At 35.7% G+C, this 25,692-nt stretch overlaps 8 protein-coding genes across 11 annotated transcripts in view; 5 read left to right on the forward strand and 3 right to left on the reverse strand.

Annotated features, from left to right (window-relative positions):
• Positions 1–1,160: 1,160 nt before the first annotated feature.
• Positions 1,161–2,729, reverse strand: LOC134833043 (myosin regulatory light chain sqh). The gene is made up of 3 exons (XM_063847198.1): positions 2,587–2,729; positions 1,615–2,042; positions 1,161–1,545 (listed from the first exon to the last, which is right to left on the reverse strand). The coding sequence occupies exons 2-3, from the start codon at positions 2,032–2,034 to the stop codon at positions 1,441–1,443; spliced, it is 525 nt and encodes a 174-aa protein (XP_063703268.1). The 5' UTR covers positions 2,035–2,042; positions 2,587–2,729; the 3' UTR covers positions 1,161–1,440.
• A 99-nt stretch (positions 2,730–2,828) lies between these two features.
• On the forward strand, positions 2,829–9,273 carry LOC134834026 (nuclear pore complex protein Nup205). The gene is made up of 6 exons (XM_063848540.1): positions 2,829–2,954; positions 3,065–3,210; positions 3,268–3,687; positions 3,753–7,031; positions 7,096–8,531; positions 8,597–9,273. Exons 1-6 carry the CDS (start codon positions 2,945–2,947, stop codon positions 9,129–9,131), a joined length of 5,826 nt encoding a protein of 1,941 aa, XP_063704610.1. The 5' UTR covers positions 2,829–2,944; the 3' UTR covers positions 9,132–9,273.
• LOC134834030 (RNA-binding protein pno1) lies at positions 9,248–10,187 on the reverse strand. Its single transcript, XM_063848543.1, has 2 exons — positions 10,083–10,187; positions 9,248–10,021 (listed from the first exon to the last, which is right to left on the reverse strand). The coding sequence occupies exon 2, from the start codon at positions 10,019–10,021 to the stop codon at positions 9,374–9,376; it is 648 nt and encodes a 215-aa protein (XP_063704613.1). The 5' UTR covers positions 10,083–10,187; the 3' UTR covers positions 9,248–9,373.
• On the forward strand, positions 10,186–11,665 carry LOC134834028 (translation initiation factor eIF2B subunit beta). The gene is made up of 3 exons (XM_063848542.1): positions 10,186–10,351; positions 10,421–10,507; positions 10,573–11,665. The coding sequence occupies exons 1-3, from the start codon at positions 10,299–10,301 to the stop codon at positions 11,489–11,491; spliced, it is 1,059 nt and encodes a 352-aa protein (XP_063704612.1). The 5' UTR covers positions 10,186–10,298; the 3' UTR covers positions 11,492–11,665.
• Positions 11,666–11,850: 185 nt separating this feature from the next.
• On the forward strand, positions 11,851–15,461 carry LOC134834027 (programmed cell death protein 4). The gene is made up of 5 exons (XM_063848541.1): positions 11,851–12,560; positions 12,639–13,830; positions 13,893–14,003; positions 14,065–14,204; positions 14,493–15,461. The coding sequence occupies exons 2-5, from the start codon at positions 12,787–12,789 to the stop codon at positions 14,578–14,580; spliced, it is 1,383 nt and encodes a 460-aa protein (XP_063704611.1). The 5' UTR covers positions 11,851–12,560; positions 12,639–12,786; the 3' UTR covers positions 14,581–15,461.
• Positions 15,462–16,007: 546 nt separating this feature from the next.
• LOC134834468 (transferrin) lies at positions 16,008–18,713 on the forward strand. Its single transcript, XM_063849164.1, has 6 exons — positions 16,008–16,142; positions 16,198–16,556; positions 16,611–16,770; positions 16,829–17,883; positions 17,973–18,128; positions 18,573–18,713. Exons 1-6 carry the CDS (start codon positions 16,058–16,060, stop codon positions 18,648–18,650), a joined length of 1,893 nt encoding a protein of 630 aa, XP_063705234.1. The 5' UTR covers positions 16,008–16,057; the 3' UTR covers positions 18,651–18,713.
• A 344-nt stretch (positions 18,714–19,057) lies between these two features.
• LOC134834467 (cytosolic purine 5'-nucleotidase) overlaps positions 19,058–25,692 on the reverse strand; it is a 39,920-nt gene continuing 33,285 nt past the window's right edge. For 2 of the 4 annotated variants that reach the window (XM_063849162.1, XM_063849160.1), the window contains exons 2-6: positions 21,266–21,339; positions 20,971–21,184; positions 20,557–20,703; positions 19,426–20,473; positions 19,058–19,365 (exon numbers count right to left, since the gene is read on the reverse strand). In XM_063849162.1, coding sequence (XP_063705232.1) covers positions 19,234–19,365; positions 19,426–20,473; positions 20,557–20,703; positions 20,971–21,184; positions 21,266–21,339 — 1,615 coding nt within the window. In that variant the 3' untranslated portion in view covers positions 19,058–19,233. Of the gene's footprint in view, positions 19,366–19,425; positions 20,474–20,556; positions 20,704–20,970; positions 21,185–21,265; positions 21,340–21,447; positions 21,683–22,411; positions 22,469–25,692 lie in introns of those variants that run through there. The other 2 variants (XM_063849163.1, XM_063849161.1) reach the window with 2 other exon arrangements.
• LOC134834469 (cystathionine beta-synthase) lies at positions 23,391–25,344 on the forward strand. The gene is made up of 2 exons (XM_063849165.1): positions 23,391–23,963; positions 24,032–25,344. The coding sequence occupies exons 1-2, from the start codon at positions 23,561–23,563 to the stop codon at positions 25,213–25,215; spliced, it is 1,587 nt and encodes a 528-aa protein (XP_063705235.1). The 5' UTR covers positions 23,391–23,560; the 3' UTR covers positions 25,216–25,344.

A 25,692-nucleotide genomic window follows, 5' to 3' on the forward strand; every position in this document is an offset into this window, starting at 1 on the left:
ATTTATGTTATGATTTTTGATAAATATTGTTTTGAAGAGCCTTACCTAATATTTAGTCAAAGTTTTTGTAGTTATATAAGTTGATATTTTTTTGTGAACAATTAATTACAGAAACGATTCTAATTTTAGTGATTTATTTAATTAATCATTCTGTGTACATAACATTGATAAACTTATTGGGAAAGTAATTTAAATCTCCTTGTTCAGAGCTCATTCATTCTTTAAGGTACTCGAGTTTCTTTTTGAGTACATTTCGGCCCATTTCGTTAAACAAATGATTTATAAGTTTATCGTAGGACATTATCATTTCGCTATTAGTCTCTTTTTCTCTCGCTTTGCACAGGCCATTGATCAAATCAATATCCGCGACAATTGAATCAAAATCCGTTATTATTTGTTCTTTTTTGACAAGAATTAAAGAAGCCGCAACATGCTCAACAGTATCCTTCGGTGGGTCTATGTCTGGAGTTGTTTCTCCATTTAATACTTGGACAACCTCACTACCAGTCGATACACAGCTTGATGAGTTAGCCAAACCCGAACTAGAGGCAGGTGATTGAAAGGGAGCTCGTTTGAATGGATCAAACTTGGTGCGAGGATGTTTTGTTTGTTTCTTTATTTGAAACTTTTTTTTGAACGAATCCACAAATGTTTGGCCACCTTTACAGTTACACTTGGCATAGTTTGAGCAATACTTGCTATGCAAAAGTTTAAATTGATCTGAGAAGTCCTTATTTCGAACTGTGACGCCATTATTTAACTCCACACAAAACCAGTCATATAACTTTTGACGCAAAATGTCGTGTTTGTCGTCTACGTTCTTAAATGATTTTTCTGAAATATTTAGATAAAAGTATTATTAGCCTATGTTGATCATCGATGGAAAATAAAACTCACTTTTTTTAGAAGGCATTTGCTTGCAAAATGTTTCAAAACTTCAAATGAAATCAGCTAAATACGAAATCAACGAATACGTAGCGTCTTTTTTTTTACGTCGACTTTCTTATCTAAAAAGTTAACGGGCTACCTACCCAGCCAAGACTAAGCGGAAAACTAAGCGATGACATGGCATGGTAATATTTGGATATTAGATAGCTGGATATTAATTTACTTATTTGAATAGGAGTAAATATAACATTAAATTAAATAAAGTTGATTCGCGAATCAATAGTTTTATTTGTCAACATTATTATTCATACAAAAATTTTTTAATGTAACAATTTTAAACATTACAAAAGGGAAATACTTTTTATTTATTTGACAGCGTCCAAAGTCTTTTATTTAGGTTTAGTGGAAATGAAATCTCTTCGAAATTAGATGTTCTTCTTATAGAATGTTAATTTTAGGTTTAGAAAACATAATTGTTTAATTAAATGCTAATTTGTGAAAAAAAGAATGATTAAATAAAAAAATACTGTTGCACGATGCCGGCTCGCCTCTTTATTGTTCATCTTTATCCTTGGCACCATGCTTCAAAATACGTGTAAATTCGATGTAATCAAAGAGGGAATTCTTGATTGGAGCTTCGCGGAACATTTCATCAACCTGTAAAGAATAAGGGGAACAATTTATAAAATATCGTATATAAGTCAAAGGATTTATCCTGGTACTTACATCTTCATCGGTAAAACGGTCTCCCATAGTGGTCAAAAGCTCACGCAATCTATCTTCCGAAATGATGCCCAAATTCTCTTCATCGAAACATCCAAAGGCGTTTTTAATGACATCCTCGGGATCGGTTCCTTGAAGTCTCTCACCGAATAAGGTCAAAAACATGGTAAAGTTGATGGGACCCGGTGCCTCGTTCATCATTTGTTCCAAGTACTCATCCGTGGGATTTTTTCCGAGGGATGCGAGCATATCGTGCAAGTCTTCTTTCTCGATAAATCCATCGCGATTTTGGTCGATCATGTTAAATGCCTCCTTAAATTCAGCTATTTGTGCCTGATCAAACATGGCAAAGACATTGGAAGTGGCGCGTTGGGCACGTTTTTTTGTGGTTGCACGACGACCTGCTGTTTTTCTTGAAGACATCTTGGACTCTGTGATTAAATAAAATGACACACTTTCATTAAAATATGCTCATGACTGTGTCTCGCTACTGACTGAATCACTTTATTACACAACTTAACATACACTCTCCCATTTTCGCCGAAACACATATGATATGACCTACGTGAGTAAATCAATGCCTTATTTGTAGACATCATTTTCAATTAAAGTTCGAAGTTTTGTACACAAACTGTATAGTCGTGTGCAATGTGAGTAAAAACATTACCATAAATGGAAATCGAGTTGTAAACTTCAAATGCAGCTGTTGAAGAAGACCCTGCAATATCTTTCTAAACAATATCTGACGCTTGAAAATTCATTCAATCCATTGTTAATGACCATCAAAATACTTTTGAGTACTTTGGAATCATTTTGGAGTCTCGAATTCCTTTGTTCCTCGAAAAATGTATGTATGATTCATTGTTTAGAGAAATGAGCGAGTGACGTCAGGCGAATTTGTATTTCCCTACTTTTCACACTTTTCGTATAAATTTACAAAAACTTTTTCTTCGTCTGATTCCGCGATGGTCTTACCTTGTAATTTGTGGTAAATGTAACAAGTTTAATTCAAAATACTTGGAGATTTTGTAAAATAATGAAGCGTACTATTTACTTGGTGACTTTCGAGTGTCGTTTTATTTTGCTATGGTCAAAAATACTTCGTCAATATCCGTACACACTCGTAGTCGCTATAAAAGTAAAAAATTCGGCAACATCCGTACAGCAATTTGACGTTAGAAATTGACTTGAATTAGCTAGTAACAAGTCCGGTTGTTGTTGAAAAACCGCTAAACCAGACGAGAAAATCGAGTTTTCCTTTTCAAAGAAATCTTATTGAGTTTCGTGCTTTAGTTAAAGTTCAGAGTGATACCGAGTATCTAAACTTGCGAAAATGGGTGAAGGTGAGTCGATTCTACGTTGATTTAAGATGGAGTTCAAAAAAATATGACGCGTCTGGCTGAGGTTATCCATTCATGCATTTCATTAATTTTTTGTTATTTTTATTTTTTAGCATCTCCAGATGACATGTGGACGCCTTTTAAGCACTTGCAACTCGTAGTAGAGTCATATTTATCGTGTTCGGAAGCAAACTTGTCTGAGCTGGAAGTCATCTTGCGAAGACACAAACAAAATTTTAGTACACTGTTGAGGAATCCGGCAAGTTTACAAAACACCAATCATTAATTTATTTCTTATTTTATGATATTTTTACAGCCGAAAAACAGTAAAAGTCGTGAGGAAATTCGACAAGCCATAACCGATGGCATCAATTTGCCAGGGTTGGGTCACACAATCCTTTCGAAGGACCTGGTCGACGAGAGCATCATCATTTCCGATATGTACGATATGAATGAGTTTATAGCGCTTGAGCTCTTGTGTACGGCACAACAACAAATGCCAAATCATCCCGGTTTGCCTCGTGGTTTAGTTGCCATTTTGTTGTATTACGATGGACGCAAGGCTCTTGTTACGGCACTCAAAGATTTGATGCAAGCAAGGAACGGCATTTCCTGGTGCACCGATGCTTCGCAGGAGATAACTCAGTTTGTAACAAACTATACCGACGGACTAGTTGGCGATGGGTTGTTGAATACGATAATCGATTTGTTGGATAAGCTTGATGTTTCCAAAGAAGTAAGCTACGGTTTCTTGGATATTTATAATCCTTATTAACCATTGCTTTATTTTTTATTTCTTAGATGGAATTACTCAGTAATAATCGAGCATTGGGTCCACCTAAGCACCATCGTCAAGTGCTGGACCTTTTCGAAGATGTGCGTGTTCTTTTAGCAACTTGTCTATTCAACTATTCAGCACAATCTGGATTACCCAAAGAAACGGTAACAAAGCTCATAAACTTCTTGTCCAAATATAAGCCATCTACATCGGTGGGAGGCATCGGAGATGTTACGTTAGCACTGCAAATGGCCTTGATGTATGCCACAGACTTGAGTGTGATGCATCGCCATGAAGATGGCGAAGATATCGCTAAAACATTGCCAATTGTAAAGGATCCCGATTTTATTGAAACAATCCTTGAAAATTTGTCACAACAATGGGAGTGTGAGGGACTACGGGCGCTCACAATGTTTTCATTTGGCTTGGCGATCGCTACACTTCGTTTGCCATCACAAACTGTCTTCAGCAACCTTTCAAGGCAGAATGATCACGATGAGATACTCGTTGACGCTGCAATACAGAGCAAAGTTTTTGACTTTATCCACTACACCTTACTCGATAACGAGCAAGTTTTCAAGATTGAGTTTTACTACAGACGATTGCATTTCCTCTTTACCGACTTTATTGAGCTGATGCATTCCAAAGTCACAGAACTACGTGCACGCGCTGATGAAACAGCAAGAACGGTCCAGGCATTCCAGGCACAAGGTGTCGAGCCACCTAGCAATTTGTGTCGGAGCTTCGAAACACTTCTCCTGGCTGTCGGGAAACTCTACAAAACTGATAAACTTGGATTGAATTTGAGTCTCGAATACTGGGGACCGTCTGAGGCCATCAATTCAAGCTATCACCGTTCTGCAACACGATCCGTTTGTTTGTTCAAATTTATTCGTTTGGCCGGAGAAATATTGCCACCTATACTCTTTGTACCATACTTGAAAATGATCGCTGGCTTATCGTCAAATCCTGAATCTGCACGAAATGCCTTCAATTTGCTCAAACAAGGCTCGGGTACATCTGGCAACACCACTATATCATGGGATCATTTTTTCAATTCATTCGCCAAATATTACGCCAACTTGCGTCAAGAGCAAAATCCCGGTACCGAGACAATCTACCGCAGCCGAGTATTGAATCGAAGTATCAGTCCTGAAGAAATAGCTGGATTGCAAGCTGTATTGAAAGTTATTCAAGCTGTTGCGACTCACGACGAAGTCGCCCGCACAGCTTTGTGCGAGCATCCTGGATGGTCACCGTTGCACGTATTGCTGGGACTCGTCAGCAGCAGTATTATTATTCCTCTAAAGACTGATTTGGTACTTGCATTAGCTGCCCTTGCCAAGTCAAAAGAAACGGCACTACAGTTATGGGGCAATTTGGAAGCAAGTCAAATTATCGTAACGATTCCCACTACCGCCGCTTTCAGTAGTCGCGGAATAGAGTCCGAAATTGAAGAAGTAGAGAGTCGCAACGAATATTACCCACTTACACAAGCTGTGTTGGAGTTACTTTACAACTTGTCTGATGCCGTTGTACCAAGAAATTTGGGAGCTGGAAATCGCCGACCAGGTCTCGATCCGTATCTGACTTTCATCATTAATACCGTATTTTTGCGGTTCTACAGTAGAAATTACAAGGATGTGGGAGAAAAATGGGCCATTGCTGCAAAAACTCTACGAATCCTAGACATGTATCTGAAGACATACGAAGTCAATCCAGCAGATTTTCCCGTGCAAAACAGCACGAAAGAGGAAAATCCATTGCCTGGATTCCATATTTTGTTGCAAATGCACACAAAATCAGATTTCTTACGTCTTCTTTTACTCATATTAGATGAAGCTGCTTGTTTGTTTGAAAGTTACACACCATTCCCTGGAAAGGAACATCTTCAAGAAGCATGTCGATATGCGTTAAATATCGTCGAACGAGCATTACAACAACAGGACGTCTTTTTCGAGGCACATTTCACATCAAACTGTTCGGTTTTGTTGTCGGGACTCAACAAGTTACTGCAAGGCGTTAATCCACGCAGTGGCAAACCTGATCATCTCTTGAATATAGCCAAATTTGTGACCTTCAATTCATGGCTGCCAGCTCAGTCGTTGCTGGGAATTCAAATATTGACCCACGTTATTCGACAACCCAGTGTAAATGGACATTTGCTCGGACTATTTTTGCAAAGTGAAAAAACAAAATTAGAAATTCGACATGGTTTTGTGGAATGTATAGAAAATGAAGCGATAATTGAAAATTATAATCAAATGAGTTTGAGTGAGGCTGCCATCATTTTGTTGCAAGAATCAATGCCACAATCAGCTCCTAATTTGGCACAGTACCTCTTGGGATTCGATGTGACTAAAGACATGCGAAACACAAAGCTACATCATCCTGGAGTTTTAGATTTTCCAAGCACCTGTACCAAATCACTAATTAACTTGTTGGATTTAGTCATAGCGAATCGTGGAAAGCATTTCTCAGAGGATAAACAACGTTTAAACGAAAGAGCTTACACACTTTTGTACACCTTGTGCGTTGATATGCGAACTTCTGACATTATGCTTCGCTATCTTCGTTCTTGCAACGATTTTCTCGGAAGACATGTGTCCGCACTTCCTTTTGCTAACACAACAAATGCACATGTTCTAAATCAAATGTCTCACCTACTAAAATGTGTCGCAATCGAGCTAAAACATACTGCAGCTGGAAATCAAATCACTACTTTTGGTAATTTATGCAAAATCTTATTGGGAGTTGTACAAAATCAAATTGTTGATCCATCACCTGCGGAACTTTCGCATATGCATTCGTCTTTTGTCGGATCAAACAACATAATGGAGACACCTGCACGAAACAAAAGAAACGCGGAGCCTAAGTTGCTTCTGTGTCAACTTTTGGAAAGTGTGGATGTTGAATTGAAATCTGTAGAGAAACCTAAGTGGGACTTTTTTGATGCTTTAATGTTGCAAGGACTGATCAAATCATGCGAAGTTTCATCAAATTCAAGTACCAAATTGATCAACATAAAAAAATTGCATGACGTCCTTAGAGACGAAATCAATTCTGTGCAAAATACTTTGGTCATGGGACATTTGAATCAAATCTTAGTTGAAATGGAACAAGTTCTCGATTACGGATTGGCATTGAATGCGCAGAGAACGACGTCGTCAGCTACAGTGGGCTTCCTGGAGTCTTGGGGTCAAGTGACAGAAATATTGTTTTTAGTTGCACCCCAGTTTGTCATTTCTAATGACTTGAAACAATCTCTAATATTGGAGATTATGCAGGTGCTTCTCACTAAGGTAAATTACTACACCGTTTGGTAAATTTAATAAATACGTAAATACATAAATTTATTTTTTTCAGCTCGTAAAAGCACAAATTCCACCAGAGCTGGCCAGCACAAGTTCAAATACTGTTCTCATGCTATTGGTAAGCTTACGAGGATGTTATTCAACAGAGTCAACAACAAATTTGGAAAACACATTAAATACAACCACTGCTCTTAGCGTAAGCCAATTACTTACTTTAAACGGTCCACAAAAGGCTACAATAACTAGTCAAAGCACCAACACATTGAGTTTGAAGTTTATCCTGCGAAATATCATTGAATGGATAATTGTGAGTGGATTGGCATCACAAAGACTCCGAATAAATTTATATGCGTCTTTGTTGAACTTCATGCACATTGTCAAAGAAACTGCTCCCAAAGAGGTTGTTGAAGATCAATTTTCGAACGAATATGTATCTCGTCTTGACAAATCAATCATAACAAGCAAAAATAATGGGCAAGATAATTCTGATCAGATGGAGATGACTATTGAAGTTCTCTCATCGTATGGAGACAAACTTGTAGATGTTTTGTCGCATGACTGCATTGGTGGACACGATGTTTGTAAAATGTTAGCTTTATCTTGCATTGACATGTTGCTCGATCTAGATCCAATGTCCAACTTTGTGCAGTTTTTGTCACGACGGGGTTACTTGAACAACATTATTGACAGCCTGCTCAAGATCGATACACAATTGTGCAAAGTTTTGGATGTAAAGCCGGATACTCTCAAGTACCTCTATGTGTACGAGTCGAAGATGTCAATGTTGAGTCGTGTGGCTAGTAGTCACATCGGTGCCGAATTGTTGTTGGAAAGCAAGATACTAAGTGTTCTGGCCAGCATGAAAGTGTTCGATCTTCATCCAGATTTCCAAGTGCATAATTATTTGACGATATCACAAGACAATTCTACTTTTATTCCGCCAGTCGAGACACGATACCAACAAATCCTTCTGCCAGCCCTCGGCTTATGTGATGTCATTCTTACTACTTTGGGAACCGAGAATCATTCAACTATCGCACAAATCATTTATTTTCTTTTGTCTCACAGTGACATGATAGAAATGGTTTTACGAGCTGGAACGCCGCTTTTGAACGTTGGTTTGTTGCAGGAACTATCATCAATCACAAACATCATTGCTCGAGTTAATAATCAAGAGATTGCAAACTTTATTGATCCAACCACCAGTCAAGACTTGGGAGCCCATTTATATCGACTACAAAAATTAATGTTGACACTGTTGCCTCGTTTCGTTATAACAGACAAACTGCTTAAAGACATCAATCAAATCGAAGAACGGAGCAGTTTTGGAGCAGATACGGAGAAAAATAAGCAATTACATGTGAAATACGTGTTTCAAATCGGAAGTAATTTAATTTTGTACGCAAGAAATTGTATCATGAACCATTCAACTGACCATAAGTGTGTCAATGTAATTTTTTCCCCCAACATTACTGAAGCTCTTCACACGTAAGTTTCTTAAATTAATAATAATTTTAATTTAAATATATTAATTTTTTATTCATTGTTTTTAGTGGGGAACCTGAGAGTTTGGTAAACTTGCAATCGTCATCACCATCTTTGGGCATTGTGGTATCTCAATTGAAAAATTGTGTTGACTATTACAACAGAGAAAAAATTGTTTACGATGGTCTTATTAGACAAAAAAGTGCTAACGCAAACCTTAGTATCGACCCAAGCTCTCAAGCACAAACGAAAACCCTACAAGAACGCATTAACGATAAGCAGAATGAACTCAAATATTGCGTTTTTATTATTGAACACTGTCTGTACTTGTTATGGGCTCACTTGGACTTTTATATGCTCAAAGTTGTGGGATTCAATCAATCTTTTGGAAATGATTTGCTCCTTACTGCAGACCCAAATGGATGGAAAGTTGGAATGGAAGACATAAGTAGTTTGAAAGAAAATCTCGTGTCCTTTATCACGGAAAATTTTTGTAAACAATTAATCAACACAACTACAGAACAGTCTGTCTCTGACAAAGGATTCATTGAAGCTTTGTTGCGTCGTATTAAACGACTAATTCAGTTTGTTCCAGTAAAATAAGCTTTGATAGAAAAAAAAGTTATTAAATATATTAATGTTTTCGTTACGATTAAATTCAAATATATTTTGTTTATATTTTTTGCCATTTTATATCAAAAATTAAAAATAGAAATGACTCTAAAAAATTTATGCGAAAATATTTTGAAGCAATGAAAATAGAATCAAAACCTGTCATATGTTCATTTCTTTTTTTATTTATCATTAAAATAACTCAATTCAACATTATACAAAACTTCTCCAATTTATAATCTTTCTGATAGTTTTCCAGCGACATTTCTCAAGCTTCCATACACTTTATTCGGAGGAGATCCCAGAATTAAGTTACTTATTGCTCGTTTGGCCAACTGAATGTTTTGATAGCTACCTAATATATAGACTTTTGATCCAGCTAAAACAATTCTAGTCTTTGTAACATTTTCAATTGTAAACTTTGTTCGTCCTCCTGTGCCAGCCAACCGACCAATCGCTCGACTTAAATGGTCCCCCCGCAGCGTTTTAACATCTTTTACCTCAAAGGTTTCCACAAAGAGATCTTCTAGACGTATTAATGCTAAGGCATCATCCACGTCAAATCCATAAATAAAAGCCTTTACGAAATCAGCAGCCTTTTGCAAATTCGAAACATCCGCTTCCTTGCTCATCTTGATTTCAATTTGTTTCGCCTTTATGTTGTAGCGAATCTGAAGTTGAAGCTTTTCGACGATTGGTGTAATAATTTTAAGCCAATTTTCCTTTAGAGCAGCACGTCTATTTAGCGGCACGGGAATTTTTCGGAGATCCAATTCTGTTTGTTTACGTAGTTTCGTAGGACGACTACTTTCAGCAGTTGCTTCACTAAAGTTTCGCTTCCTCTTGGGAATTTGCACATTTGCAGAGTCCACTTCCATCATCTGTAACGAGAAATGGTTTTGAGTAACTATTTAATGGACACAGCAAGTGCAATAAACTTACCTTTATTCTAATATTCCAGTTAATTTTGCCAATATTTCAGTTTAACAAAACAAAACCACATGGAAAGAATAGGTAAATATGAAAATGACAACTTGTGGCGACTACTGTCGCTGATAGAAAAGAAATACATAGTAATTTCATCATCATCATCTAGAATTTAAGCAATTTTGATTTTCTTCGTGAATTCTCAACAACTAAGAAGACTTCCAGAACAAAATGGGAGAACCTGCAGAAGCTGTCTTGAATCTTATTCACGAGATTAAATTAGGGTAAATTCAATTAACATAAAATTAAATATCTGGAACTTAGAATCTCTTTTGGTCGACTTTTCTCTTTAGAAAGTTATCGGCTTCTTACGAAATAACAGTGAAGAGCATAGCTTTGTTTAAGGAGATAATTCAAGGATCAGATTGGAAAACTGCCGAGTAAGTTTTTATTCTATTTTTTTTTTCATAAACTTTATTTAGGTACATAAATGTCGTTTTTTTAGAGACTTGATGGTATCCATCAGACAACAAGCTAGGATATTTCAGTCGGCACTTCCGCAGGAGTCGGTTACTGCTAATGTAGCTCGCCGAATTCTCCGTATTATTCGAGACGAGTACCATTCGGGTAATACTGCGACTGTGCAGCATCAGTACGATGATTCACAAGGTTCATTGTCTTTGCACAAACTTGTGACACAGACATCTGAGCACGATAGCATCAGAGATTACTCTAAACCACAGCAGGGACTGAAATCTGCACTACTTGATCACTTGCAGGAAATCGAAGTAGAACTAGAAACAAGTACAGACAACTTATCGGCACAAGCTCCTGAGCACATTCACTCACAAGAACTGATATTGACATTGGGACACTCCCGAACGGTGGATCTTTTTTTGAAAAATGCTGCGAAAGAGCGCAAATTTGAGGTAGTTGTCGCCGAATGTGCGCCTAGTTGTCGTGGCCACCAACTGGCTACGTCACTAGCCAAGGCAAAAATAGAAACGACTGTAATACCCGATTCGGCAATTTTTGCCATGATGTCGCGCGTCAACAAAGTTATCATAGGAACGCATGCAGTTTTGGCCAATGGAGGTCTGAGAGCAGCAGCAGGTGCTTATACTATTGCGCTTGCCGCAAAACATTATTCCGTTCCTGTCATCGTCCTTGTGCCAATGTTTAAGCTGTCCCCTGTACATTTATGCAGCTACGAACAAGATGCATTTAATTTGGTAGGAAATTCCGAAGGTGTGATCCCATATAATTCAACAGCGGCTAGATTTAGTAAGGCATATAGTCCAGTTTTTGATTACGTGCCTCCTGAATTGGTCACACTCTTTATATCAAATGCTGGTGGAAATGCGCCTTCGTATGTTTATCGTCTCTTGAGTGAATTGTACCATCCGGATGATTATATATTGTAAAATCAAAATTATTTTAACATTTTAATAATGTGAAAACGAAATGTACATTTTTTTTTACAATATGTATAAGAAAAATATACAAAGTTTTGCAAAAATAAATAAATTTAGTATCCAAACAGCCCTGAATTCAGTCTATGGAGACATCTCTTAAAAAAAATTATTTAAAAAAATAATAAAACATAAAATCTAAATTTAAATCCCATTTTTCCATGTATTTATAACAACATTACAGTTTAAGAAATTAAAAGAAATATGTTACTTTACAAAAATCCTTCGAATTTCAAGTTTTTGTTTTACAAGGTATTTAAATAAGACAAAACACATTCAAAAAAGTCTCCAATGTTTGTCAAATATTTTTTTTACTACGCAGTTGGAATCAACTTTGTATGCCGACCCGAAAGTGTGCTCTGAAAAAAATCTATTTTATCCAGGAAAACACGAATAATTACAATTGGAAAAATAACAAAGTGTAAAGTGAAGTGCAAACTTAAGTGATTATTTCAAAACCCTCAAAATTAAGAATATCTAGAACCAAATATTTTGAATTGGAAAAGTTCGAGAGCTTTTCACAGTAGTGTGACCTATATTATCGGAATATTACATAAAAAAAGATAAAGATTAGACATTCATAACTGCAAGAATTCTGAGGAGACTCTTAAGTGTGAGCCTCCAAGGATACTAACAAACAAACACAATTTATTTACATCGAAAATTTTGCAACAACAACAACAAAGACCGAGACTTCATCGACAGTCGCTACGATAAATATTTATGTCCTGTACTTGGTTGTTTTGAAACGTGCATTTACGAAGGAACGCGCAGTACTTTAGTGACTCTCAGTAGTTGGAGGAGTGTCTCTTACGTAAAAATTAAAAGTAAAAGCCAAGCAGACCTAATTGGAGCAGCTAAAGTGTGAATTAAGTTGGGAAGACACGTCAATTGATTAACAAAAAATAAAGGCTAAATAAATAAATTTTGTTCATGCAATATCTTTAGAAATTTCTACAACGAATTGCTCACCAACACACACACAAAATCTAACCGGCTTTGAATAATTCGCTGTATTAGTGTAAGTGCCGCCATACATTCTTTTATTCCGCTATGTATTCACATATTTTCATTTATTTTTATTTATTATCACATATAGTGTGTGGCAGCCGCAACAGTACAACGGAAAAAAAAATAATAATAAAACAACCAACATAATATATTGCGTTGTATCAAATTAAAACAGTGTCCGACAACAGAGACGTGCGTTTCCAGCAGTAATAGATTGTTGACTTAAATTGATCAAGATGGACTTTGAAAAGCCATTGGATGACCTTGACGCTATCGAGGCGGAATTGAATGAAGGTATTGACAAAGTAGACGGCGAGATTGACTCCGAAGGTGCAGCGAATTTGGCCAAGAAGCCCGTTGTGCCCGACACCAAAAAACGTGCCAAAAAGATTGCGAGACAAAATAGCAAGGAAGCTGCCATTGGAGTATCGGGTGCTCCCAATTTCGTTGCGCCACAACGTCGTTGGAAGAATAGTCGTCGGTCACGCAACTCACAGGGCCGAGGATTGCCAAAGAAAAATGGTGGCGGAGGAAAAGGAGTTTGGGGCAAAATGGGATCAGAGTTACTCGAAGAGCTAGAAATTGATGCTGACGATCCAAATTATGACCAGGACACCTACAACAACGTAGAGTTGAAGGAAATTGTTCCTGAGATGACTCTCGAGGAGTTCACGAAGAAACTTGAGCCCATCATACTCGAGTATTATGATCACGGTGATACGCACGAAGTGGCTGACAGCCTTGATGAATTTATGACGGGAGCCATGCGTCCCTATGTTACAAAAGTCGCAATCGAAATTGCCATGGAACACAAGCAGTCACACCGAGAAATGACTTCGGTCCTTCTTTCGGACTTGTATGGACGATGTATCACCAGCAAAGACATCGTTCGTGGCTTTGATATCCTTCTTGACGATCTACCTGATCTCATTTTAGACACACCTGAGGCCCCCCAAATTCTCGGAAATTTCATGGCTCGTGCTGTCGCCGACGATTGTATCCCTCCACGTTATGTCACGCATCCCGATGACAAGGACAAGACTAACGAGTATGCAAGAACCGCTCTTACGCATGCGAATACGCATTTATCCATGCAAACAGGATGGGCTCACTTGGATGATGTCTGGGGAGTTGGCGGAGCTCTGCGTCCCGTTAAGACTATCACAAAACAGATGAACATGTTATTGCAGGAATATTTGATGTCACGAGACATTCCTGAGGCTCATCGTTGTATCACACAATTGGAAGTGCCACATTTCCACCATGAACTGGTTTATGAAGTAAGTCAAAATGCTCAGTATTATCGTTCAAAAATATCTAATCAACCATCAAATTCTCTCAGATTGTTATTTTGACACTCGAAGCTCTCAATGAGAATGTTGAGGAAGCCATGTGTGAGCTTCTTAAATCATTGGACTCGTCTTGCATTGTCTCGCCAACTATTATGGAACAAGTAAGAAAACGGCACCAAACCTTTATTCCAATAGATAACCAATGTTGCTATTATTTTTCAGGGCTTCCAACGTGTCTACGATGACATGACTGATATTTCAATTGACATACCTCTGGCATACATAATATTAGATCGTTTCTTACAACGCTGTTATCGGGCTGGCTTCATAAGTGATAAGCTAATCAAAAATCAGCCGACTAGGTGAGTGAAACACAAAAAAAAAACAAAAACATGTTTTGAAATACATACGACAAAAAATATTACATCACCAAACTTCGTAAATATTTTTGTATAGTAAATAATATTGGCTCTGTATTATTGTTGTTTACGTTTTGCTTGCAGTAGTATGTGTGCAAAAATTTACCGGTTATTTATATCTATATCGAAGTAATTTAACTGAAGCGATGTATGTCTTTTAGTTTAACTAAATATTTATCTTTTATTGTGCTTAGTATCAAAAATATTAATTGAAAAATGTTTTTTTTACAGAGGTCGCAAACGTTTCGTCTCGGAAGGTGACGGTGGTCATATCAAACCACAGAACATGCAAATTCGAGAATTCAACAAACAAGTGTAAAATGTTTCTTCGTTCCACTTGACCTCCATGTTATCAAGTCAGAAAGGAGAAATACCATCCAAGGAGAACAGAAAAAAACAAAACTTATTACTATATTACTACATATGCTTAATCGCTAAATGCCTATGAAAATCTATACACATTAACTGTCAAAAAAGAAATGAATCCACATTTTTTCAACAAAAACCTACGTTCATACTAAACAAAAATCAATTAGAAGTGAAAATTAATTAAAACAACACGGATTACCTCTTAATGTTAGAAAAAAGTATAAAAATTAAGACTTGAATGAAAAACTCACAAGATGGTTGATTTTGATTGGACAAGATTTTTTCTTATCGAATTGAAATTCATGATTTTTATATCATTCTTAATTACCTACACCTATAATTTAAATTAACAAAAAAAAACCAAGGCATTTGCATTAAAAAAATACATTTATCTTTTTAACCATTCTAATATGTTCTCTGTTCCTTATGACAAATCTAAAATCATTAAGTCATGATAGAAAATAATTGCAGAAAAACAAAATTAAATACATGCATTTTTATTTTTTAAAATTTGTATTTTTGTAGAAAAAGAGGTTTGATTTTTATAATGATTTTTGGTTAGCAAAACTACCTCAATGATTTTGATCTCCTTCAAATTTCATTTCATTTTAATAAAATCGTTCCTTTTCTTTTTCGAATTCATCAAAAATAATGTCCCAGTTAAAATGCATTTTGTCATGTAGAAAAATAAAGTACTAACAGTTTTCAATGAACCTTACATTTTTTTATAATTTTGAAAAATGAAAGAGGTGATTTGGTAGCAATCACAAAAATATGTATGCGCATATTGAGTACTACACCTAGATTTAAAAAAAATAAATAAAAAGCAACAAAAACTTTTAAGAAATAAAAAAAAATGTTTGTTCTAGCTCGAACGTACAGTAAAAGCTAAAGAAAAGGCGATAGGTAAGTAAAAATATCACATTATTTTATTTATTTTTATTTGGTATAAGAATTATTCAAATTGTCTTGAAATATTTATGTATTTTTTCAAATCAAATCGAATATTTTTATCAAATTAAAAAGGAGATTTTAAAAAATTTTTATTTGCAAATTTTAAAATTTACAATTTGGAAAATTTAGCGTTTATTTTAATGTGTTTTTAGTTTATAGCTTCTTTGTTTATGCGAATTTTAAAAGAAAAATTTTATTAATTTATTGAACCGGGAATCCCCATTCTTATCATCTGCGTTGCATTTTAATTAATTCAAAAGCCTGGTCTTTATTTAAAGCACATTTCTCTTATTGATTGTGTTTTTCATTATCTCTTAAATTATTCGTAGGCTTAATCAACCTTTTTTAGTTTCTACACAAATAAAAGTGTATAAATGTGAACCGGCTCTTAAGTATTGAGTCAGTCTTGCTTCAATCGTTGTAGAGTCAGCACATTTTTGTCCAATCAGAGTTAATACCTATATCAAAGAACGATGAATTTACAATTAATTTTTATATCTATATTGATTCTTAATGTTCATTCTAGAAATTTGCATAAACGCGAAATTGATGAAAAAGGTAAACTACACATACATTTAGTTTTTATATGAAACGTTAATTGATGTCATTTTAGTAAGATTTTGCGTTCCTCGTAAGTATATTGCGGATTGTCTGAAGCTTTATGCAAATGATCCGAGTGATAAACGGGTTAGTTGTATTCCTGCCAGGGATCAAATGGAATGTCTGGAGTATGTGAAGAAACGAGAAGCTGATGTTATGCTGGCAGATCCTGAAGATATGTATATTGCCTATCACCTTGAAAATGATGATTTTGATATTGTTCAGGAAATTAGAACTATCGAGGAAAGTCATTCAGCTTTTAGATATGATGGAATCATATTAGTTAAAAAGGGATCTGATATTCACAGTTTGAAAGATTTGAAAGGAAAAAGATCCTGTCATACAGGATTTGGACGAAATGTTGGATACAAAGTAAGAGCTGGTTTTGTACTGTTCCTAATTACCTAATTGAAATTATTGCTTTAGATTCCTCTAACTAAACTTCGGAAAAATGGGGTTCTAAAATTATCCAACGATCCTGAACTTTCATCAACTGAAAAAGAGCTAGACGCTTTGTCGCTATTTTTCGAAAAAGCTTGTATTGCAGGGCAGTGGTCTCCGGATAGATTGGTAAACGAAGTTTTTAGTAAGTTTAATTAATCTTCTTTTTGATCATATCTGGTAAAAGAAAAGCATATTTACAGAAAAACGTTATTCTAATTTATGCGCACTCTGTGAGGATCCTGCTAAATGCGATTATCCTGATAAGTATTCTGGGTATGATGGGGCCGTTAGATGCGTGGTTGAAGGTCAAGGAGATGTAGCATTCACTAAAACGTACTTTGTGAAGAAGCACTTTAATATACCAATTGTGGCAGGTCAAGTTGGTTCTATCTCCAGTGATGCCGAAAACTACGAGTACATGTGCGAAGATGGAAGAAGAACGCCCATTACTGATCAAAATCCTTGCAGCTGGGCTCAACGACCTTGGCAAGCGTATATGTCAAATGCAGATATCGTTTCGCGCAAACCCATAATCCAGGGATATTTAAGTGAGTTTTTTGAAAAAGGGAAAACGCGACTCACCAAAGACGAAGCAGCACATTTGTTTATCAAGGATACGTTGACTACATTTAACAACTCGGAGGTTGTTCGGCCTCATGCACATCTTTTCAATGCTCATTACAAAGATGTGATTGAACGTGATGGAACCGAACAGGGTGTTATTCGATTCTGTGTGAGTTCAGAAGTGGAGATGCGAAAATGTAAATGGCTAAAACAAGCTGCTTACTCACGAGATATTCGACCACAGCTAGAATGTGTGGAAAAGGGTCGCGAGGCATGTTTAGAAGCCGTATCTAATGGCAAAGCAGAAGTCGTGGTTGTTCCACCGTCACTCAGTAAACAAGCTGACGAAAAAAATCTTTTACAGGTTCTATCGGAAAAGTTTGATGATGATTACTTTGTGGCCTTGGTAGATACGGATTTCGGTGAAAGCGATGTTCCTTCTTCTTCATTGAAATTTGATTCTAGCCAAGTACGTGCAGTAACGTCCGCATTATACTTAAATTCAAAACGTGGAATATCGAAATGTCCAAATGTGTTGTCATCTGAAGAGCTCGCTAAAATTCAAATTGTCAATTCAAAGAAGTTAGATGAGTATAAAAGTGCAAATAAACAACTTTTGTGTCAAGATTGGAGTAAGAAGACATTATCAGATTATAAGACGTGCAACTTTGATTACAGCTTACCGAATGGAGTACGTTTATTCAAATTGAAAGCTTTCAAATGAAAAATCTTTAAAACTCAACGGAAATATACTAAAATTTCATTTTTTATGTATTTTAGATTTACGTGAACAAAGCAGAAAGTCGACAAACACGAGATAACATTCGACATGCATTTACAGCAATAGGCAAAAGTTTTGGCTCCAAGGGGAAATTAAATCATGTATTTGATCTTTTTGGGCAATTTGAGTCCGGCCAAAAAGACGTTATATTCAGCGTAAGTAATTAATATCATATAGGCTAACGTTTCAAATTTATTTAGAACTTTTGTCTTTTGCGTCATTTGAAAAGTTTAATATTCATAAAGTATCCGTCATTTTGATATTCTTAAAAAAAATAAAGTTCTTTAGTTTGGAATTGGGTTGAAATTGGATCTTCATTACAAATATTTTTTATAGAATCATTGTTTTGTTTTTTAATTTGTGACATTTAGATATTTTTATCATTTTTTTCAACATTTACTTAAAATATATTAGAATCAACTTATAATTTAACAAATCTTAATGGAATTTTTTTATAAAAATATTGATTGGCACATTGTATGAATAAGTATTTCAAAACCATTTATTTAATTTGATCCACAAGTTTGAAAAAAATCTGAAAGCGCTAAGTAATTTCATTAATAACTAAGTTTAAAACAACATAATTTTAATTTTCACAGGGAGATGCGATAGATATTGTACCAGAGGCTCCTACAAATATCGACAAAAACCTTTACAATTCATTACATTGCTTGTAATCGATGACAAAGTGATTTAAAACAAAGTAGTGTTTGAATGAATCAATTTTATTTGAAATTATTTTCTTTACAGACTTTTGAATTAAATATCTAATAAACATTTATTTGAAAAAAGTGATGTGCCCTATGTGTATATTTTTAAACATATATCTAATGTAAAATCATCATCAACGTGTGCGTTTCTTATTTTGAGATAATTTGTGGTTAAGCATATAACAATGAATCAGATTCATCAAACTAAAATTAATATCCCTTGACCCAAAAATCTATTTTAAATTTTACACCAAAAGACAAAAATATTTTTCTCATTTTTTATGTATTAGGCATATTAGGCGGTAACTACATTAAAAATAAAGAGATTTATGGGTTTTTTTCTAAATGACAACCAGTTCATATTGCTGTTTAATTAATAATATTTAGGGGACAAAAAACTTTATTTCAAATATTTTGGTATAGAGAGGATGTGGAAAAAGGGCTCTAATAGAAGAAAGGTTTGTTTGGATAAATATATTTCTTCTCAAGTTTCTAACAAATGCAAAACGACGAAGAATTACACAAGAAAGCTGAACCAATTGCATCCTTCTTATTGAGCTTGTTTAGTCTCGTCTGGGCTTTCTTCGTCAGGATCGTAGTCTTCGTCGTGAGTATGGGTCACGGTTGTTGGAGTGTTTGGTCTCAAATGAGGAAGTTGCTCACGCACCGATAAACGATCCATCTATTGAAAATATTAAACATATACCTAAATAAATATTTCGAAACTTGCAATAAAGCATACCTTAAGATTATGCATTTCTTCGTCAGTGACATCAATTGTTTGAGAGCTCCCCAACATTTTGTTTCGTGAACGTGAAATTGTAGGCTCCTCCATTTTGAAACGTTGTTCGTGCGCGACTGTACTTTCGTGGGGCAACAGCATCGCTGGTGCCCTGAACATGTACGAAAATGGATAGTAGATCAAGTTTAGGAAAGTTGCTGCATACAAATCGGCATAACGAACCACTTGGCTAGAAAAGAAAGTTTGACGAGATCCAGACCTGAAGAGTGACCCCATCATGCCGTATGCCATATCCATCTTATGGGTCACATCACGAATTGAGGCACGAATTTTCGTTATATCAGGTTTTTCTTTGGCACTTGAATCCAAATTTTTGTATACATCACTGAGCATGCAATCGAATTTCTGCAATTCCGTGAACAATTGACACTTGTCCGTCCATACATGCAATTCTTGCACGAGCTCGGGGACGATTAAGAAAGTTCTCCATCCACGGATTTTTTTGCTCTTCAAGATGTCTCCAAAGATGTGGTCACCCACGTATAAGACATCCTTTCCTTTCGCCTTAATCATAGACGTAAACACATCACAACTTCCACCAGAATACACTTGACCTTGTTGCATTGGACCAATGTGCGTTCCAATCTTAAGTGCTCCCGTTGTTGTATCCACTTGTCTCAAAATTGTACCTTCACTGAAAAACAGGGGTTTTCGTGCATCACATACGATAAAGTCAAAGTAAGACCTCCAGTTCCGATGCGGATCTTCGAGTCTTGCGCCATGTGGAAAATCAAAGAGGTACGTCATAATTTTATCCGTAAACTTGTAATCGGAGTTCGTAAGAAGGAAAACTTTGGCTCCCGATTCCTTGATACGGGACAAAACCATTGGAAGACGATTATCCTTTTTCACATATTCTTCCAAGTTTTCAACAGTTTGACGTTTCAAATCGCCATGAATATGAACCCAATCAACAGCATTACGGACATCCTGGAAAATTGATTTGTATGACATAAATAGGCCACCTCCTTCAACGCCAGTCTCCTTCCTAAGTACGAAGCAAATATGAAAAAAAAAACAAATTTATTTACGATAATGATTTAATTTAATGCGCAGTCTTAGAACACTCACGTTTGATACTCGGGTGAACTAGTAAAAAAGTCCACCATGCAAGCAAGCAAATATGTCTCTGGCAGATTGAATAAAGTATTCAAAACGTAGACCCGAGACTCGTCCAACTGAAGGAACTTGGATGGGTACAGCTCATATATTTGGGAACTAAGATTAAATATTTTTTGATTGGATAAATTCATTCAGAAAAATCAATAGTTTTGTTTAATTTTTTTTTAAATAAAATGAGGACAAAATAAAAAACTATGTTTTGAAATACAAAAATGAGAATTTAGATTTTTTTTCAAAAACTCTTCTAAAAAAATGTTTTTTTTTTGCGCTTTCTGCATTCAAATGTATGTTAGATCATCAGATTAAGTTACACAAAACTACTGACATTCATTTAGGACGGTCTCATTATTAAAATTAACTTACTGTTTCAAAAAATCAAATCCGTGAACGCAGGTCAAAATATTACCATAAGCATCGACTTTCAGTAAGTTTCCATATAGCGTGTCGAACCAAAGACCACGCACTGGAAAGGAAGCATCGTACTCAAATTGCAGAATCTCTTTGGGATATCCCAAGTCTACAAGGCGCTTCTTGATCAAATTGAATCCAAGTTGTTCGTACTGCGGCGACTTATATTCTACGATTAATATAAATAAAAGATGCACAAGGTCAACAGACATTACGTGATTTTATTAAATTGGACAAGTGCGATACGTACCCGCCAAAGTATAATCCATATCGAAGCCATAGAATTTGATGTTCTCCAAATGCAAGGATCGGTTAACAAAGATTCTGAAAATAAATAGAAAATTGTGTGCTATTAGAAGAACCCAAATGTTTTACGTAGATGTATAGTTAATAAAATTTTTATTATATTTTGATTTAGCTCATTACTCTAACCTCTTACCCTGCACCCTATTTTTCTTTGCAAAATGTCTTTTAATTACGTTCTGTGTTTGAAACGCATATTTTTGTGACCATGACAAACATATGATTCTCCCAATTCGAATGTGTATATTCATTTTGATTGAGGGTCGTTATGATTCGAAAGTGGTGGAGACGCACAGTATTTTATAGCATTTCAAGAGAAAATAAATCAAAAGTACTTGTGGCTTTGACACAATAAATATTTTTTTTAAAATTTGAATATTTAGTAATAAACACACTTTTAATTACTTTTTTAGACCACTTGAATTATTTCTTATTTTTCCCTTCTAAGAAGTCTTGAGTTTTTCTTTCGCGGGATTGCGGGAGTCTAATGATATATAAAAAATAAACAAATAAACTGTCTAGCTCACTACTTCTCATGATGATAAGAGAATAAAATTTGTACGTCATATCAGCATAAGAGTGAGTACGTTAAAATTTGCTTTTTGAGTGAGAATAAATATTGTAGTAGAAAATTTGAGAATTTTTCGTGGTGTTCATTTGTCACGGTAATAATAGGTTTATAAAATCTCTCATTTTCTTCAGTTCGTTATGTAGAATTTAATTTCTGTACCAATATTATAAATATATTGCCCTACTCTAAATATTCAAATCTAATCACAAAACATTCGGACTATCAAGATTAGTACTTTTACTATTGTTTATTACTTTCATAACGAAATTTATTTGCAAATAATTTTCATATAGGTAGGTTTATATCAAACGAAAGACAAGCATGATCTTAATTAGAGAGCACATGTTATTTCGCATTTTTCACACCTAGTTTGATCAAATTAATATATTTTGCGAATATAAAATCTTGTTTTTTTTTCGTTAAACTGCCGTCCGTGGTGACAGCGAGTCTGACATAAGAGAGTGCGAAAAAGTAGAATAATTTTGGAAAAACATTTTTTTTTTGTAAATTGTTGACATGTACCTGTTCGCTGGATAGGTCCTTTGTAGGTGAGAATACATTGTTTGATATATTTACTGGACTATCTTTAATTTATCTTAGGTGCGAAACAATTTTACAATCAACAAGAAAATAAAGTGGATAACAATGCCGATAGACGATGATGTACTCATGAAAATAGAATTTTCTTACTAATTTCTCTTTGCTCTTTTTTTTGCTTCCTCATGTTGATGATATCATCATTAAAACATTATTGAAAAAAATGCATGATATTCAAATTGAATTATTATTATAAACATTTTAATTCAAGAGAAACTGACACGTTTACTTACATGAAGTTCAAAATCACAAACACGTTTAAAAATTCTATTCTTACCAACACACTTACCTCCAGGTGCATAAGTATAAGTATAAATATAAATAAATAAATTAACAATGCTTTATGAAAAAGGAACTAAACGTGTTATATTTTGAGACCTGGGGGTCTTTGGAGTAATTTTTTTGAGATTTGCAAAGTACTTTAAAAATGATTTTTTGCTTAGCTTTGTATTTTGATACCCTTTTGTCGTACAACCATATTGACCCTACATTTTCGTTGCCGCTAAAGAATGGTTTGTGTCGACATGCTTGCAGCTTTGGTATAAAAACAACTTAAATTCGTCGTTTAAAACATGTTCCAATTGAAAAATCTTATCACCTCTGTTAATAGCTATGTACAGGAATCAATTATCAACATTAGAGCTTCTACAAGTGATAAAGGAATTTCAAGGCCATTGTATTATTTTTGTCCTAATAATTCTAAATAACTTTGTTAAAAACGAAAAGAAAAATTAAAAGAGAGACTGAGAGTACCCTTTATTCGGTCGTACAAGCCAAAGCACCATAAGAAGTGAATTACTAAATATATACGAGTACTTTTGTCGATGATAATATACAATTTAAATATAACACACTACGCATTACAACTCAATCTACACACGTGAACATCCCATATTGAAGTACGATTGGAAACAAATTGTGGATCCAGCATTAGTTGAGTTTCTGCCGTGTTGCGAAGCAGACGTATTTTTTAACTCAAAAAGTCACTTCAGTTTTCTGTTCGACTATAGAGTATAATTTTTAAACTCTACACTATCTATAAAGCTAAAATTGTACAAAAAAAAAAAATTAAACATGCCAGATACAAAAGCAAATTCGATTGCCGTCAACTTGGACGAAATCAATGCAATGCCTTTGAAGAATTTTGTGCGCCCAGATAAACCTTCTGCGTGTACATGGCATACAAAGGCTCGCGAAGATGCTGCTTTGATGAAAACTAATCCTCATAGTGTACGTTCCTTCGTTAAGGAAAAACCAAAAATACTTCCGGATATCTTACATGCTATTGGATCGACACCCTTGGTCAAATTGAACCGCATACCACAGTCAATGGGTATCGAGTGTGATATGTATGTGAAATGCGAGTTCTTGAGTCCCGGCGGCTCCGTCAAAGATCGCATTGGTTATCGCATGATTCTTGACGCAGAGGAAAAGGGACTTTTAAAGCCCGGATATACCATTATTGAGCCGACTTCAGGTTAGGAAATTTAAAAAGTTTATATTTATATTTACGTTGAATTAATGTTATACATTTTTTTTTGATAGGAAACACTGGCATCGGACTAGCAATGGCTTCAGCTGTCAAGGGTTACCGATGTATCATTGTTATGCCATTAAAAATGTCCGATGAGAAGGTTGGAACTTTGACTGCTTTAGGTGCAGAAATCATCCGAACTCCAACGGAAGCAGCGTTCGACGACGAAGCCGGTCTCATTGCAGTGGCTCAAAAAATTCAAAAAACTATTCCAAACTCGGTTATTCTTAATCAGTACACGAATGCGGGAAATCCATTGGCGCATTACGATACAACAGGATCCGAGATTTTGTGGGCGCTCGACAATCAAATAGACATGGCAGTTTTGGGCGCAGGAACTGGTGGAACGGTATCTGGCATTGCTCGTCGTATCAAAGAAGTAGTGCCTTCGTGTGAGATTGTAGGTGTCGATCCCGAGGGCTCAATTTTGGCACAGCCAGAAGAGTTAAACAACACTTCGACCACCTTTTATGAGGTAGAAGGAATCGGTTATGATTTCATCCCGACTGTGTTGGATCGCAGCGTTGTCGATACCTGGATAAAGGTAACTGATAAAGATGCCATTCCGATGGCAAGACGACTAATTAAGGAAGAGGGACTCTTGTGCGGAGGAAGTAGTGGAGGGGCAATGGCTTGCGCCCTGAAAGCCGCCAAAAAGTTGAAGAAAGGTCAAAAATGCGTAGTTCTTCTTCCAGATAACATTCGCAACTACATGACAAAATTCGTGCAGGACACTTGGATGGAGATTCGCAATCTTAAAGACCCCGAAAATGTAGCTGGCTTCCCCTGGTGGGACACGAAACTCGGAAACTCTCTTGACTTGGTCAAAAGAAACACAGTCAACGTTAATATGACATGTCAAGAAGTTGCCAACTATCTAAAAGATAATGATTTGTATTGTGCCATGGTTTTGGACGCAAGCAACAAGCCGTTTGGATACGTTACGTCTGCACATTTATTGGCGGCACTCGTAAATGGTAAACTTACGTTGAAACAAGCCATTAAAAAGGACGCATTCTTCCATCAATTGACGAAAGCTCGATATGACACATCCCTTGGACGCATCTCTCGTGCTCTCCAGAAGGAGCAATTCCTGGCCGTTGTAAAGAAAAACGAAGACGGAACAGAATCATTCGATGGTTTCATATTGCAAAGAGACATGTTGGCATTCGTTGTGAAAAATCCGCATGCATAAACAAAATGATTTTGGTTTTAATTTGACTAATTTTCTTTTTAACACATACAGATACTGTGTCATGTGAAAATATTGTTCATTTTTTATCCCCAATTTTTTATAAATAAATTTTCGATTGGAAAAATACAATTTACCTAATTTTAAAGTTCAACGTTGGCAATTAAAAAACTCGCCAAGCCTGCTCATTCATTCGCTTACTTCTTACTTTTGCACCATTTTCCTCCAAGCAGTTTTGAAAGCAAATGCTTACTATCGCCTTCTCACTCTTTTTTATCTTCTCTCTCACTCAGAGGCCGGACAGAGCGAGAGAGAAGATAAAAAAGAGTGAGAGGGCGATAGTAAGCATTTGCTTTCAAAACTGCTTGGAGGAAAATGGTGTCATAGTGGCAGTGCTTTCAAACTGCTTGGAGGAAAATGGTGCAAAAGTAAGCAGTGAGAAAGAGGGCGCTTTTTTTCAACTGTCATTTTTTGACATAA

Source organism: Culicoides brevitarsis, chromosome 3 (assembly GCF_036172545.1).
Source record: "Culicoides brevitarsis isolate CSIRO-B50_1 chromosome 3, AGI_CSIRO_Cbre_v1, whole genome shotgun sequence".
Lineage (NCBI taxonomy): Eukaryota > Metazoa > Arthropoda > Insecta > Diptera > Ceratopogonidae > Culicoides > Culicoides brevitarsis.

Bases quoted from the DNA above. Each gene is read 5' to 3' on its own strand.
- LOC134833043 (XM_063847198.1), bottom strand. From the start codon at position 2,034: ATGTCTTCAAGAAAAACAGCAGGTCGTCGTGCAACCACAAAAAAACGT. The intron at 1,546-1,614 runs GTAAGTACCAGG...TATTCTTTACAG, and splicing joins ACCGTTTTACCGATGAAGAT to GTTGATGAAATGTTCCGCGA.
- LOC134834026 (XM_063848540.1), top strand. The intron at 3,688-3,752 runs GTAAGCTACGGT...TTTATTTCTTAG, and splicing joins AGCTTGATGTTTCCAAAGAA to ATGGAATTACTCAGTAATAA. The intron at 8,532-8,596 runs GTAAGTTTCTTA...CATTGTTTTTAG, and splicing joins ATTACTGAAGCTCTTCACAC to TGGGGAACCTGAGAGTTTGG.
- LOC134834030 (XM_063848543.1), bottom strand. From the start codon at position 10,021: ATGATGGAAGTGGACTCTGCAAATGTGCAAATTCCCAAGAGGAAGCGA.
- LOC134834028 (XM_063848542.1), top strand. From the start codon at position 10,299: ATGGGAGAACCTGCAGAAGCTGTCTTGAATCTTATTCACGAGATTAAA. The intron at 10,352-10,420 runs GTAAATTCAATT...TTTTCTCTTTAG, and splicing joins ATTCACGAGATTAAATTAGG to AAAGTTATCGGCTTCTTACG. The intron at 10,508-10,572 runs GTAAGTTTTTAT...TCGTTTTTTTAG, and splicing joins TCAGATTGGAAAACTGCCGA to AGACTTGATGGTATCCATCA.
- LOC134834027 (XM_063848541.1), top strand. From the start codon at position 12,787: ATGGACTTTGAAAAGCCATTGGATGACCTTGACGCTATCGAGGCGGAA. The intron at 13,831-13,892 runs GTAAGTCAAAAT...AAATTCTCTCAG, and splicing joins ACCATGAACTGGTTTATGAA to ATTGTTATTTTGACACTCGA. The intron at 14,205-14,492 runs GTGAGTGAAACA...TTTTTTTTACAG, and splicing joins ATCAAAAATCAGCCGACTAG to AGGTCGCAAACGTTTCGTCT.
- LOC134834468 (XM_063849164.1), top strand. From the start codon at position 16,058: ATGAATTTACAATTAATTTTTATATCTATATTGATTCTTAATGTTCAT. The intron at 16,557-16,610 runs GTAAGAGCTGGT...TTATTGCTTTAG, and splicing joins GACGAAATGTTGGATACAAA to ATTCCTCTAACTAAACTTCG. The intron at 17,884-17,972 runs GTACGTTTATTC...TATGTATTTTAG, and splicing joins ATTACAGCTTACCGAATGGA to ATTTACGTGAACAAAGCAGA.
- LOC134834469 (XM_063849165.1), top strand. From the start codon at position 23,561: ATGCCAGATACAAAAGCAAATTCGATTGCCGTCAACTTGGACGAAATC. The intron at 23,964-24,031 runs GTTAGGAAATTT...TTTTTTTGATAG, and splicing joins CATTATTGAGCCGACTTCAG to GAAACACTGGCATCGGACTA.